The 14070-nt window shown below is 35.7% G+C and overlaps 1 protein-coding gene across 2 annotated transcripts in view; it reads right to left on the bottom strand.

The window, feature by feature from the left end:
* Nucleotides 1-14070, bottom strand: part of PITPNC1 (phosphatidylinositol transfer protein cytoplasmic 1) — a 201596-nt gene that overhangs the window by 43539 nt on the left and 143987 nt on the right. For both annotated transcript variants that reach the window (XM_039326786.1, XM_039326785.1), the window contains exon 5: nt 4498-4569. In XM_039326786.1, coding sequence (XP_039182720.1) covers nt 4498-4569 — 72 coding nt within the window. The remainder of the gene's footprint in view (nt 1-4497; nt 4570-14070) is intronic.

The raw sequence follows: 14070 nt of genomic DNA, 5'->3' as shown, positions 1-14070 counted from the left end.
TTTGGACTTTTACACAAAATTATATTCAAGTGATAATATAAGGGGTTTGGATATAGATAAATATTTACAATCAGTACATTTTCCTAGACTTTCAGAGGAACAACAAAATGGGATGAATAGTTTAATTACTGTGGAGGAAATTGGCTTAGCTATTAAGCAGTTAAAGGTTGGAAAGTCTCCTGGAACAGATGGACTGACTTCTAGGTATTATAAGATTTTATCTGAAGAAATGATAGAATTTTGTTGGGTATGCAAGTTCCTCCTTCTTGGAAAAGAGCTTTTATATCACTGATTCCGAAGGAAGATCAGGATCTTACAGAGCCTAAGAATTATAGGCCAATTTCATTATTGAATGTTGATTATAAGATCTTTACAAAAATTTTGGCAAATAGATTAATGCAGGTTATGAAAGACTTGATTCATAGTGATCAAGCAGGATTTATAACAGGGAGATATATGAAACATAATGTTAGACAAATTATTAACTTAATTGAGTACTTGGATAAGAATAATCAGATTCCTGTGGCTTTTATCTTTTTGGACGCTGAAAAAGCTTTTGATCAATTGGACTGGCAATTTTTATTTTCTTTGGTAGAGAAAATGAATTTTGGGGATAATTTTTTACATGCACTTAAAGCTATATATCAGCAGCAATCTGCACAAATTGTTGTAAATGGGGGATTGACTGAGAATTTCAATATTCAAAAAGGGACAAGACAAGGATGTCCATTATCCCCATTGTTATTTGTTTTAACATTGGAAATTTTATTGATTCAGATTCGGGAATCGAAGTTAGTTAAGGGTGTAAAGATAAGGAAGAATGAGTATAAATTGCGGGCATTTGCGGATGATTTGGTTTTAATTTTGGAACAGCCGAATCAGGCGATTGATGGTTTATTAGAACTTATAACACAGTATGGGAATGTTTCTGGTTTTAAAGTTAATAATTATAAGACTAAGATATTATCTAAGAATATGTCAGTTAAAGAAAGGGAAAGTTTGATTAAAGCCACAGGTTTTCAGATGGTAAAAAAGGTTAAATACTTGGGAGTATATCTAACTGCTTCAAATGGAAAATTGTACAAGAACAATTATGAACCACTATGGGCAAAAGTCCAAAAGGATTTAATAGATTGGAAAAAATTGCAATTGTCATTGTTGGGGAGAATTTCAGCTGTAAAAATGAATGTTCTACCAAAGTTTCTTTTTTTGTTTCAGATGATACCTATTCTTAAAAAAGAGGCAAATTTGGAGGAATGGCAAAAGGGTATCAATAATTTTATATGGGCCGGGAAGAAACCAAGGGTTAAATTTAAGATATTACAGGATGCTCGAGAAAGAGGGGGACTTAAGGCACCCAATTTGAAATTATATTATGATGCAGCCGCCCTAACTTGGTTAAGTGATTGGCTTAATTTAACAAATATGGATATTCTTTTTTTGGAAGGTTGGGATTTAATATATGGTTGGCATGCATATTTAATTTTTAATAAGAAAGTTGATCGGACTTTTAAATCACATATTTTGAGGAATGCCTTACTTCGTGTTTGGAAGAAGTATTATTATAGATTAAATTATAAAATACCTATCTGGGGGATTCCCAGACATGCAATTGAGGGAACCTCTAAGGGGACAAATTTTGATAAAATTTCATATAAAGAATTGTTAATTTGTTCTGGTTCGAATTGGCATTTGAAATCCCTAGATGTATTAAGGCAGCAAAATATTCTACAGTCATGGTTTCAATATTTACAAATAATGGATAGATGGACTGTAGACAAGAAAGAGGGAATAACACTAGAAGATAGACAATTGGTTATTCAGATTAAAAACCAAGGTCCGGCTCATATAAAAAGAATATATAATGTTTTATTAGAGTTAGATTCGGAAACAGAATTGGTTAAAGATTGTATGATTAAATGGGCTCAGAATATACAGGAGCCGATCTCATTGGATTTATGGGAGATAATTTGGATAAGAAATGTTAAATTTACACAAGCTCAAAATTTGAGAGAAAATTTTTATAAAATGTTTTATAGATGGCATTTAGATCCTAAAAAATTATCTTGTATGTATTCCAACATACAGCCCAAATGTTGGAGATGTGGCAATAATGATGCGACATACTTTCATATTTGGTGGAATTGTAAAAAAGTAAAGGCTTTTTGGATTATGATTTGGTGGAACATTCAAAAGATTTTTAGAAAGAAGATAAAGTTTACTCCTCAACTATTTTTACTTGGTATTTTTGTTGACTTAAATGAAAAAGAAACTACTTTGATGTTGAATTTATTAACTGCAGCAAGGTTACTAGTAGGTTTATATTGGAAGAAAGATTCTTTGCCTACTTTAGAAGAATGGATATTTAAAGTATCTAGTTTTGCAGAAATGGCAAAAATTTCTGCTTATTTAAAGGATCATACACAAGAAAGATATATTACTCTATGGGGAAGGTGGATAGATTATATTCAGAAAAAATATGGAATTAAAAAGCTTTATTTATTTTATGAATGAATATCAAATATTATAGAGAATTGTTTTATAAGTTATGGAGTTAAAGGTTAATTATGATATTTTTTTTTCTTTCTCTTTTTTTTTCTTTTTTTTTAATTATTATAATTTTCTTTTTCTTTTTTTTTCTTAACCCTGTATTCTGCTCTGGGAAGTGAAGGGAGGGGGGGTGGGGGTGGGAGGGAGGGTAAGGGGGGGGTTCTCTATTTTAAAATTTTATTGTATTTTTATAAATGATTGTATGTTTTTTTTTTTAAAAAAAAAACAGTTCGCTTAGTGACTGTTCAAAGTTACAATGGCACTGAAAAAAGTGCCCCCACAAGCCACAGCCAACCAAGACACCTGCCTGCCACCTGGCCGCGCTCTTCCTCCTGTCCGAAGTTTTCATTGTTGTGAGCATTTCTGTTCAGGATTGGCAGCGGGGGTGGGGTGGAGGGTGTTTGGTTTTTATTCCCCCCATCTGATGGGTGGTTGCAGCAGGTCACATGACCCGGGGACACTGTGACTGCCATAAATATGAATCAGTTGCCACGCATCTGAATGTAAATCACAAGACCCTGGAGATAAGGCAACATTCTAGCTGAGTGGTGCTTCTTCAGGGTTCAACAGAAGCACCAGGATCAACGCCGAGCTCCAGCTGGAGCCTGGCGCTGATCCTGGCGCTTCCATTGAGCCCTGACAGTCCCGAAGAAGCACCGATCAGCTGGAAAGCGGCACTGATCCTGACATTTCCGCTGAGCTCTGACAGCCCTGCAGCTCCAGCCATCTCTCGCTCAGGCTTGTGCAGTGCTGCCACCGGCTGAGCTCATTCCCCTCCCCCACTACCACTTTTCTAGGATGGTCGCGTACCACCTGCCAGGTGCAAATGTACTACAGGTGGTACCTGTACCACTGGTTGAAAAGCCCTGATCTAAAACACTATATTGGCCTCTTTTCATAAGAAAAACAAATAACCTTTTTCTTTTTCATTTTTTTCTAAATTCAAGGTATTTTGTATCTGTTTCCTCTTTTGTAATTGATATTTTAACCTGTCTGACAAAATGGGATGTAGTCAACGAAAGCTAATGCAACAATACATTGATCTCCTCCTGTTTTCTCTGAAATTATTAAAATCTTGGTTGATCTGAGCACTTTGTTGGAAACTCAAAAAGCTGACAATTTAGAAACTTGCAGCTTAATTATGAACAACTGTAGGGATGAATTTCCTTCAACAGATTAATGGTGGTGGTCAGCATCCCATTATTTGTACAATCTGGCCACACTCTTCCTCACCTTCAATCTGAAAAGAATGGGACTAGGAAAAAAATTCCTGACAGGACTGGACTGTATTATTCAATAGGAACAATAGGAAGCCCAATCTAGTATCTATAAAAATAGACTATGATACATTTACGAAGGATGGGGGGATATATTAGTTACCCGCATGTCATATCATATCTCATATCACTTTTCTGGACTAACATACTGGCAGTTCACACATACAGTTTCGCTATTAAAAAAACCTGAAGATAATTACCACTAGAAATTGTTACCCTCATAAAAAGTATTAGCTATCTATGAAACAGGAGCATTCAAGCTTAAAAGGTCTTTAACGTAAACCTTGGATAGTGATTATTTAAATTACATATGAGTGGTATCCTAACATGGTGCTGCCATGAACAAATATGCTGACAGATCTCCCCTTGTGTAGGAAAGAAACTGACAGAGCCAAGGGAAGGAGTTAAATGAGGTATCAGTTTAGAATCATTAGATAGTCACAAAAGAACAACCCCACTTGAGAGCAGTTGACCCTTACCTAGTTCTGTCCAGGTGCAAGCCGTTAGTCTGAGAAGTTTTCTGTGCATAGGCTTTAGCAATAATCCAATAATTAGAACCTTCACATGTGCACCTGGTTTTTTGCACCTAACACCTTGATTCCCTCCAGGTTATCTGCCCCACCCTTCAAATGTATTTTACATTCAATTATTGAAAGGAAAGAATACTTACATTATCATTGCTTCCTTTGTTGTCCTCATATTTGGTCTCTATGTGAATGGAGAACTTGGGCAAAAATGAGCACTGCAAAGAAAACACATAATACAACAATTATACCCATTAACAGTTTCATGATGTCCTTTTTCCATTACATTATCCTGGCTATAATTCCTACCTGCCTCATATTTGGGAGAATTAGCCTGACATTTATAGGCGCAAAATCTCTATAAGGACAGGAAAAAAGAATACTGCACAAGTTCAACAGTCTCAACATTCTCCATGAATTCTTTCAGCCCGTGGATAGTTTCCTAAATTTTGCTGGCAAGTTACACTTTCATCAGAACCAAAGCATTTGTTTTCTGTGAAGATAGTTATGCTGCACTTGCAAGGGTAAGTAATAAAAGCAAACCAATTTCTAGGAAAAAAATAAACTTTGAGAAGAAAGTCAGAAGAGTGGATGTAACTGGCATATGAATTGAAGGAAGTTGAATCTTTTTGCCACCTACCATATTTCAATTGCCTAATTATCAAAATTATTTTTCCTGCCATAGAATTCCTAATGTATGCTTGGAGATATTTTTCATTGATGTAACAACTTCCAGATTTATGACAAATCGGGATAGAATGAATGAATAGAATGAAATCATCATCATCATCATCATCCCTGTAAGATAGAGGTCTCCAAACTTAGCAACTTCAAGATTTGTGGACTTCAGTTCCCAGAAGTTCCCAGCACAACTGGCTGACAAATTCTGGGAATTGAAGTCCATAAGTCATAAAGGGGCTTTCCCACCCCTGCTGTATGGTGCTAATCTACTATCTTCATGTCCTTCTGCATAAAAAAGACCCACAAAGGGACTTTAAATGACATGTCTTCATGACATTGCCATTGTTTCATCCACAGAGGAAGAAATCTCAAAAGGAGTCTTTCCTCCACCAGACAGAATGTTAGTCACGGCCACAATCTAGGATACAACTGACAATTCACACATGTCCTATGCACCCCGTTAGCCTGCTATGGAAAAGACCTCTCTTCTACTTACTGGGCTCTGGACTCCATAGCCACGTTGGCTCGAGCTGCAGAAATGACCAGTTATCACCTTCCATACTGGAATCTATTCCTGTGTCCAAATAGCACTTTTCTTAGCATTTGTCAGATCTTATATACAATTTGTCCTCGACTTACAACCATTTGTTTAGTAACCATTCAAAGTTACAACAGCACTGAAAAAAAGTGACTTATGATCATTTTTCATACTTATGACCACTGCAAGCATCCCCAAGGTCATGTGATCAAAATTCAGGCACTTGGCAACTGGCATGTAATTATGACAGTTGCATTGTCCCGGGGCCATGTGATCACCATTGGTAACCCTCCCAGCCAGCTTTTGACAAGCGAAGACAATGGGGGAAGACAGATTTGCTTAATGACCATATGATTCACAACTGCAGTAATCTGCTTAACAGTTTTGGCAAAAAGATCATAAAATGAGGCAAAATTCATTTAGCAATTCATTGTTTAGCAATAGAAATTTTGGGCTCGGTTGTGGTCGTAAATTGCGGACTACCTGAAGTCTCTTTATAATCATGGGTTCTGAAATCTCTTCAGATGTGCTAGATGTGTTTTTTGAACAATGGTTTAAAGATTGCTCAAGTCTTGTGCCGCATAGGAGTGTGACTGATGCTGGGAAACAGATTTGGGTTCTGCTTGTTCTCCCCCAATGAGGGTACTGCAAATGTTCTGCTGCTTTTGCTGGCAAAGAGTTTCACATGACAATGGTTTTTATTGGGGCGGACACTGCCACTCGCAGCAAACCTCAGAATAAGTAGGTACATTCAATTGCGTGGACATATTCCTGTTAATGTAAATAATTGCAGTATTCCACCCATATATGCCTGTGCTTCAGGGAAGAGAACAATTTATCAAAATAACACAAAGCTGTCCATTGAAAGAGACTGCTCTTGGAGGCCAGGGACTAGCTCTTTCATTTCTTGGGCACCTACAAAAGCATTTGGGGTTGCTATGGTGCAGAGGAGAGATGCTGGATGAAATGAGAGGGAATGTCCCTGGTGCCTCCCTTTATCCTTCTGACCTGTTAGCTGAACTGCTTTGGACAGGTGTTTAGTGTTCCCTCCAAAGAGCGCTGGACCCATGTTTTAAAAAAAGCCTGTTAATGATCTGTTATGCAGGCAACTTAATAGCAGGTGAACCCACCATTCCAAGCATCATTTACACTTGCCCAATGCTGCCACCACCATCACACATTAAGGAATGTTGGTTATTTTTTCTGCTGGCAAGAAAAAATGGAATTTTTTGGTGGAAGAAGAGACAGTCAGGGAAACTCACCACTTCCCTTAACCTGTCTCACATTCAGCACCACTGACTAGCCCTGTAATTGAGATAGAATAAAGTTCAGCAGCCAATTTATGCTGGTATATTTTTCTGACAATTTAAGCAGTGGAGGAATGTGTGTTAACATGGCTATGACAAAGTAGACAGAATAAAGTATATTAGCCAAATGCAAATATTTCACAGAGAACCAAGTGTGTAGATGCTGGATTCTTGTCTAAATGTTAGCTGAATAACAAAAGAGTGCAGCCCAGGGTAAAAATCCTCTCCAGAAGGATCCAAGTCGAGTCAATTTTTAGAAATAAGAATAAAGTAGCAGTTTGTAGGTAATGCTACGTATACTCTGGAGAATCACTCCCACTCATTTCAAACTAACTAAAGTGATTAACCATCTGGCTCATATTGGCAGCTTAATATATCCTAAAAGTACCTTAGTAATTGCGCTTTGAATCTAGAATTTACTCTATTTTTAAATTCCCATGCTTTTGCAGTACGTACTCCAACTCCCCAACTCCTCCAATCCTAGTCTAGAACTGTGAGAAAGAAGATCATCCCATTGTGCTTGAGTGGCAGACTCTGGATTCACCCTATGTCTTTAGGGTGCCTTCCTATAGCCTTCTTCTTTAATTTATGGAAAAATAATTTCCAGAATTCTAAAAATGGTAAAGTAACTCTCCCATACACTGGGTTCAGTATGATTAGGGCAAAAAATTAATTCGTTATTTTCTCAAGCCTCCCATCTCAATCCAGTGACTCTGGGTGGCGAACAATTCTAAAACAATTAGCAGTTAAAAACAGTATAAAAATAAATATGTATAGCAATTGAGAACATTATCGTAATAATTGTCAGTATATCCAAGAAACAGGGCCCTTAACACATTTGGGGGCCCAATCCTGGGCAGATAGCCAAGTTTTTAAGGTCTTACACAAGAACCCCAGGATTGCATCAACTTAAATCTCTGAAGAAAGGATGGTCTAAAGGGCAGAGGCTACAGCAGAGAAGGCCTGTCTCCTGATTTGTGCCTGCGATTTTTCTTGCTGACTGACCCACAGTATACCTGACTTGCCAGCCCAAATTGGTTGGGTAGAAACTGTTAGGAAAAGACGATCCTTTAGTAAACTGGTCCCAAACCATATAGGGCTTTAAAGAAGACAACTAGAAACTGCAATTTCACTTGGAAACACACCCGTAATCAAAGCAGCTCAAGCAATAGTGTTGTTATATGTATCACATATCTGACACAATTTACTGCCCATGCAGCCACATTCTGTACTATTTGAAGCTTCCAAATGCTCTTTTAAGGGCAGCCCTGTGTACAGCGCACTGCAGTAGTCCAAACTAGAGGTTTCTCCTTTGAAAATGGAAACATACAGAAATTAAAGTGGAGTGTTGAATGGTTGGTTGGTTGGTTGGTTGATCAAATGCATATCTTGATATTTTAGGGCTAAGTGCATATTTGGAAATATTTGAAATTTTAGCATCAACTGATTTAATAAAAGGTTTTGTGTTTTGTCCATATAGGATGCCATTTTGTGTCCCATTTTAAGGAAAGGCTATTTCTTGCTATTTTTAGAGTTTTGCTGCACCTTAAACTATAATCAATGACATAATATGTACACTTACTATCAACATTTAACAGTAACTATCTAAATCTAGATTATAATGCAAGTATTTTGGGATTCATCCTATGGATCCATTGTATTTAGCAAAGATAGTAAATGACTGCAACATACAGAATGGTACTTTAGTGACAACATATTAATTCATACAAGAAATAAAATCAGATACAAATGCAAAAAAGTTGATGTTGCAAACATATTGAAATTTAAAACATTTGATTCCTTCTTGTTTCACTTCCTTTGGGCATAGACTTCTCAAGTACTAAACTAGCATTTTTGTTAGCACACATGGCATATAAAGGAATACAGAGAGCATATTCCCCAATTTCCTATTTAACATTTTTAGAAGTGGCCAGGTGCTGCTCTACAGATAAATAATAATGAATCAAAATAATATTTGTAAGAGATACTCTGTCACAAACTGAAGCAGGCAACAGAGAAAATCTCATTCTCAGGATCTGGTTTGTCAAATTTTTGAGAAACTTGAGAAAAAAAACTATTAAATGCTAACAATTTCTCCTAAGCCAACATTACTGAGTGAGGCTCCTCCATTTGGGTTTTCTGCCAAAAAATCAATTTGTTCTACATGCAATTGTGTAGAAAGTTTTCAGCATATTTGAAAACTGGTATCATGCCCTACCTATTTTAAACCAAACACATCCCTTCTTAGTACTCAGTTTAAATCCCTCCGATAATCTTGACTGTCTTTCCAATCTGTCTGAATGTGTGAGGTCCAAAATATGTGGTTTCACCACTGTGAAACAGAAAGCAACTCTTTCTTCTCCTAGTTTGAAAACTCTTCTTTTCTTGATGGAATCTAAAACTAAATCTAAATCATAGCTTGGTATCATTTTTTCCAAGAACAAATGCCAATCCAGAGAATTGTCCTTGTTACTTGTTGTGTTACCACGATACACAAATATCTATTTGACTTCATTTTGCCTTTGGGGAAAATGATATTTATTAAAAAAAAAGTGTATGTCTACATAAAATTGCAGACAAGTTATCCCAAAAATGCTTTTCAAAAGGCAACTGGACTTCCTTTTTTTTTCCTTGAAAACTTTTCACTTCTCATCCAAGAAACTTCTTCAGTTCTAATGAGAAGCAAAATGTTTTCAAGGAAAAAAACAAAAGTCCAGTTGCCTTCTGAAAAGCACTTTTGGGACAACCATGACCTGGATGACAGAGAATCTCCACAGACCAGTGGCCCCCACCCTTTTGGGCACCAGGGACCAGTTCTGTGGAGAGTTTTTTCTGTAGACAGGAGGGGGTGTGGTTTCACATCCTGTGACTGTGACTTGCATCCTTGCTTGTGCGCCCTGATTTCTGGCATGCCGTCGACCGGTGTTGGTCCACAGACCAGGGGTTGGACACCCTTACCATAGACATTGCAGACAAGTTCTCAAAATTTCAGCCCTCTCTGATTTCTAATAGCACTGTGGAAATGCATGCTGACCCTATGCCCGTGATTACAAAGGGCTATGCTTGTTTCCCACCTATTATGTGCCCAGAATTGTTTATGTTCACATATTTTAATATACAACCAATATAAATTAGCTTTCAGCATGCCACAGTGGAGAAGGAGCAGATTAAACTCTAACTTAATTAATTGGTAAGACAACTTTGTGAGTATTCTCTAGACAGAGGAAGAAAACAGCCATGGAAAACACATAGTGATAGTCAAGTTTTAAATTCACTAAGATGCCTTCTACTAAAAAAGAAAAGAAAAAAGAACTAAGGCTATTTTTAGGGTGATGATTGATGAACATTCCCATGACAATAAGAATCAACAGCATGAACATGGTATAATTTGCACAAGCTAAGACAAGTGCCAAAGAATTAAAGACACTAAACAGAAAACACATGACATTTTTTTATCAGTCAGCGGTGATGCTATAATTGTAACCTTTCCACACCAACTGCACTTGAAATGATAATGAGATTACAATATTCTGAAATAAAAATATTGAAAATGAAGACAGATAACATTTCTCAACTCTTTCATTTGAGGAACCTGTTTTGTGTGGTAATATCTGATGGGATGTTTACAGAAGAGCTGAACTGATTTTTAAGTTATTCCTCATTATTCTGCTTTTTAGAAGCATTAATTCTGAACCACTGGAAATTACTTTGAATCTATCAAATAATAGGAATAAAAATTTATGTATTTATTTGTCACATTTATATAACTGCCCATCTCCAGGTAACACATGGAATATTAATATACTAATTATTTCCTTCAACTGTATTATCTGTTTTACTATCAGGGACTAGTGATAACTCTTTAAAAAACTCTTAAAGTTCAACAAATGATGTCTTCTTCCCATATCCCATCTCTTAGCTATAAACAAATCCTTAAAGCCTCCTAAAAGCTCATTAAAGGTTACCATATCTATTTTAACATTGATAAATTAAACCAACTTTATATTCCTTCATGTTACTTTTAATAATCTTTATTTTTCATCACTTCAAATAATGTCCTAGAACTTGATTTCTTTTCATTTTGTCCTTGTCCTTTCTTACAAAATTTTAATAACTTTCCTTTATAAATCCATTATATGAAAGTTATCCAGGTTACCACAAGTCATAAAAGGGCCAAGTTTGAAGACCCCTGATGTAGTGGAAAGATTGATCAATATTATTTTGTGTGGTCACGAGTTAAACAATGTGTTTTAAATTTTGATGAAAGATTTTCTACATGTAACTTACAATTATATATGTATCTCTGTGTGTATTTTCTTTTAATTTTTTTTTAATTAAAGCAAAGCAAAGAATAAAAATATTTTTTCCCTATATTTGCAGATTTCTGGGTGGTGGTATTGCTCTTGTTACTTTCATTATTTCTGACAGTAAAGGCTATGTACATAAATCATTAAAATGCTGATGTTTTAGCATTTTAACTGACCCATTGTGGCATAAAAACGGTTTATTATTATGCTATGTCTAAAAAAAGTAATAGGGTAACTGAGGGTTTTTTTCTTAATACAAGAGCAGGAAATGAATAAGCCTTACCCTTTAGGACAGCAAGAAAATGCACATGATTTCCTGAGGATGGGAAGGAGAAACAGAGAAGCTGTGTGGTCTGTCTTTGTATATATGTCTCCATTTTCTCCCAACTCTTTAAAAAGTAATAGACTTACTTTGGAAATCTATAGATTTCATACCACAAATCTTTATATTTTAGATCAAAACTCTTACTTCACAGACACAATATTTCAGAAATATTTCATATTTCAAGTGTGAAAGTTCTGAAACACTGTGATTTTGAATCCAGCCAGATTATAATAAAAAGTACAGACATTTTGCCATGAAGTTCTGACATTCCAAGAAAATTTATCAATTTTCTCTCCAATTAGTTTAAGCACCAATTTAAATGCAAGAAGCCATCAATAATGTAACTAGTAAGTGTAATCATACTGTTGAAATAAACACACATTTTGAAGTTAAGTTTTTACAATACAGGTTTCACAGTTCAACTGAAATTGTCAAATTACAGTTCTAAAGTAGCTGATTAAATTCTTTCATTACCATAACAATGATTCATGGTGATTGAAAGCTACTTATCTTGCATATGATATATTCTAACTTCCAAGCGTCCTTGAGTAATGGTTAATATAAATGCAAAGGATAACAGATCAGTCTCCCTCACTATGAAGTTGAAACATCTAAATTGACAGTATGGTTCAACATCCCACTTCTTTCAAAATGATAGGAAGAACAAATATATCAAACAGCAAAGGATCAAAACCAAATAAGAGTTAGAAAAAGTTGCTGGGGCAAAGGCAAACATAATTTGCATAATTCTTTGTATTTTCAGTTAATAGCTTTGGATTGTAAGACTAGGGAAAGAATAACATGTTATTAATTGGATCTAGATAGCTTGAGAGTCTGACTCAGAATAAGGGAGTTCATAAGTTCATAGGATTTCAAAACATTTTCAATCTTATTTTTCAAAAGATACTCCTTTCTCTTCCCTCCATGGTTGTTTAACAACCATTCAAAGTTATAACAGTGCTGAACAAATGACTTATGACCAGTCCTCAAGCTTATGACCGTCGCAGCATCCTCATGTTACATGATTAAAATTTGGGTGCTTGGCAACCAGCATGTATTTATGATGGCTGCAACATTTCCATTTGTGACTTTCCCAGCCAACTTCCAATAAGCAAAGACAATGAAGAAAACTGGATTTGCTTAACACCTGTGTGATTCATTTAATGACCCCAGTAATTCACTTCTGGCAAAAAGGTTATAACATCAGGCATGATTCATTTAACAACTGCCTTGCTTAGTAACAAAAGTTCTGATCTCAACTGTGATCGTAAGTCAAGGACTACCTGTCTATATTTTGAAAAAGTACAAGAAATAGGTAGTACAAATAAGAAAATGAGCTACAGGTTGAAAAATATTTTCTGCTCATTAAGGGTAGATAAACAGCAAATGTTAAGAATTATTGAGCTAATATATTTTAATAATATTTTATTATATTTTACTAGTATATTTTATATCAATTTTTCTGGTCAAAATCCACAAGCCCATTAGCCTTTAAGCTAAAAAATGTTTAGTTCACATTGTTCAAACCATTGAAAGAAAACTATAGTAATAAATCATGCATTTCATCAATAATATAAATTATACATCGAGTTAGAATATGATTCTAAACCCAAATTTTAAATATGGCGAATTCCACATATAAAATTGTAGTTCCAAAATAGTTTCCAATTAGAATTAAATTATGCATCAGACTAACTTTTAAATACTAACTTTACTTTTTGTTGTTTAACAGAAAACAGAAAACTTTGCTGTCAACCACTCTTAGCTACAAGCAGCAGATAATTTTGCTGAATGCATAGGCTATTAACTGTATCTGATCCCATGACATGATATTCCAGGCCAGTTTTCCTCTGTAAACCTTCCTGACAGATTTGAAATTAAGTATGGAATGTATGTAGAAGATGCTCTTAAACAGACTGTCTCAGCTGATTTTAGTGATGGTTCAGGAGAACAACTGTTAAGATTAAGGCAGCCTTCAATGTGCATTTGAAGTACTAGGTCTGGGATAACCTGTTCAATATGTGTTTGATGTCTCTTATTTTTTATTAGCTTTTGTGTTGTCAACTAATGGCCTAGTTTAAACAACCTTTAAAAATAACTACTTCACTGATTATTCAGTTCCATATTTGTACACGTGCTTGCCCACCAGCTTTATACAGATACCCTGAACAGAAATAAAATTGATCTTGTGGATCCATATGAGAAATATTCTTAAGACAAGAGGGCAGATTTACAAGAGTCAGAGTTTTTGATAGCTAGTGTCAACTCTATAACAAACCTGGCTGCAGCCATCTTGCTCGTTTTAGGTTGCCACAAGACCTTGAGGGGGTATGGAGGATTTCTGCTAGTCTAAACATTTCACTGTCCCATGGGAACCAAGGTCATTTCTGTCGGTTAGGTGGGGGGGAGCATGAGCATTTGGTTAGAAAGCCTGCCAAACTATTTTATTGGGAAATATAGGTGCTTGCATAGCAATGGGGTGGGAAGTTTAACATTGTAATACTGTTTCCCTTTGAAGGGGATTTCAGACTTGGTTTCACTTTTGACTTATGCCTATACTA

This window comes from Crotalus tigris, unplaced genomic scaffold (assembly GCF_016545835.1).
Source record: "Crotalus tigris isolate CLP2741 ecotype Arizona unplaced genomic scaffold, ASM1654583v1 scf7180000024345.2110221, whole genome shotgun sequence".
NCBI lineage: Eukaryota > Metazoa > Chordata > Lepidosauria > Squamata > Viperidae > Crotalus > Crotalus tigris.
The sequence above is the reverse complement of the archived record's forward strand: the minus strand, read 5'-3'. Positions and strand labels throughout refer to the sequence as shown.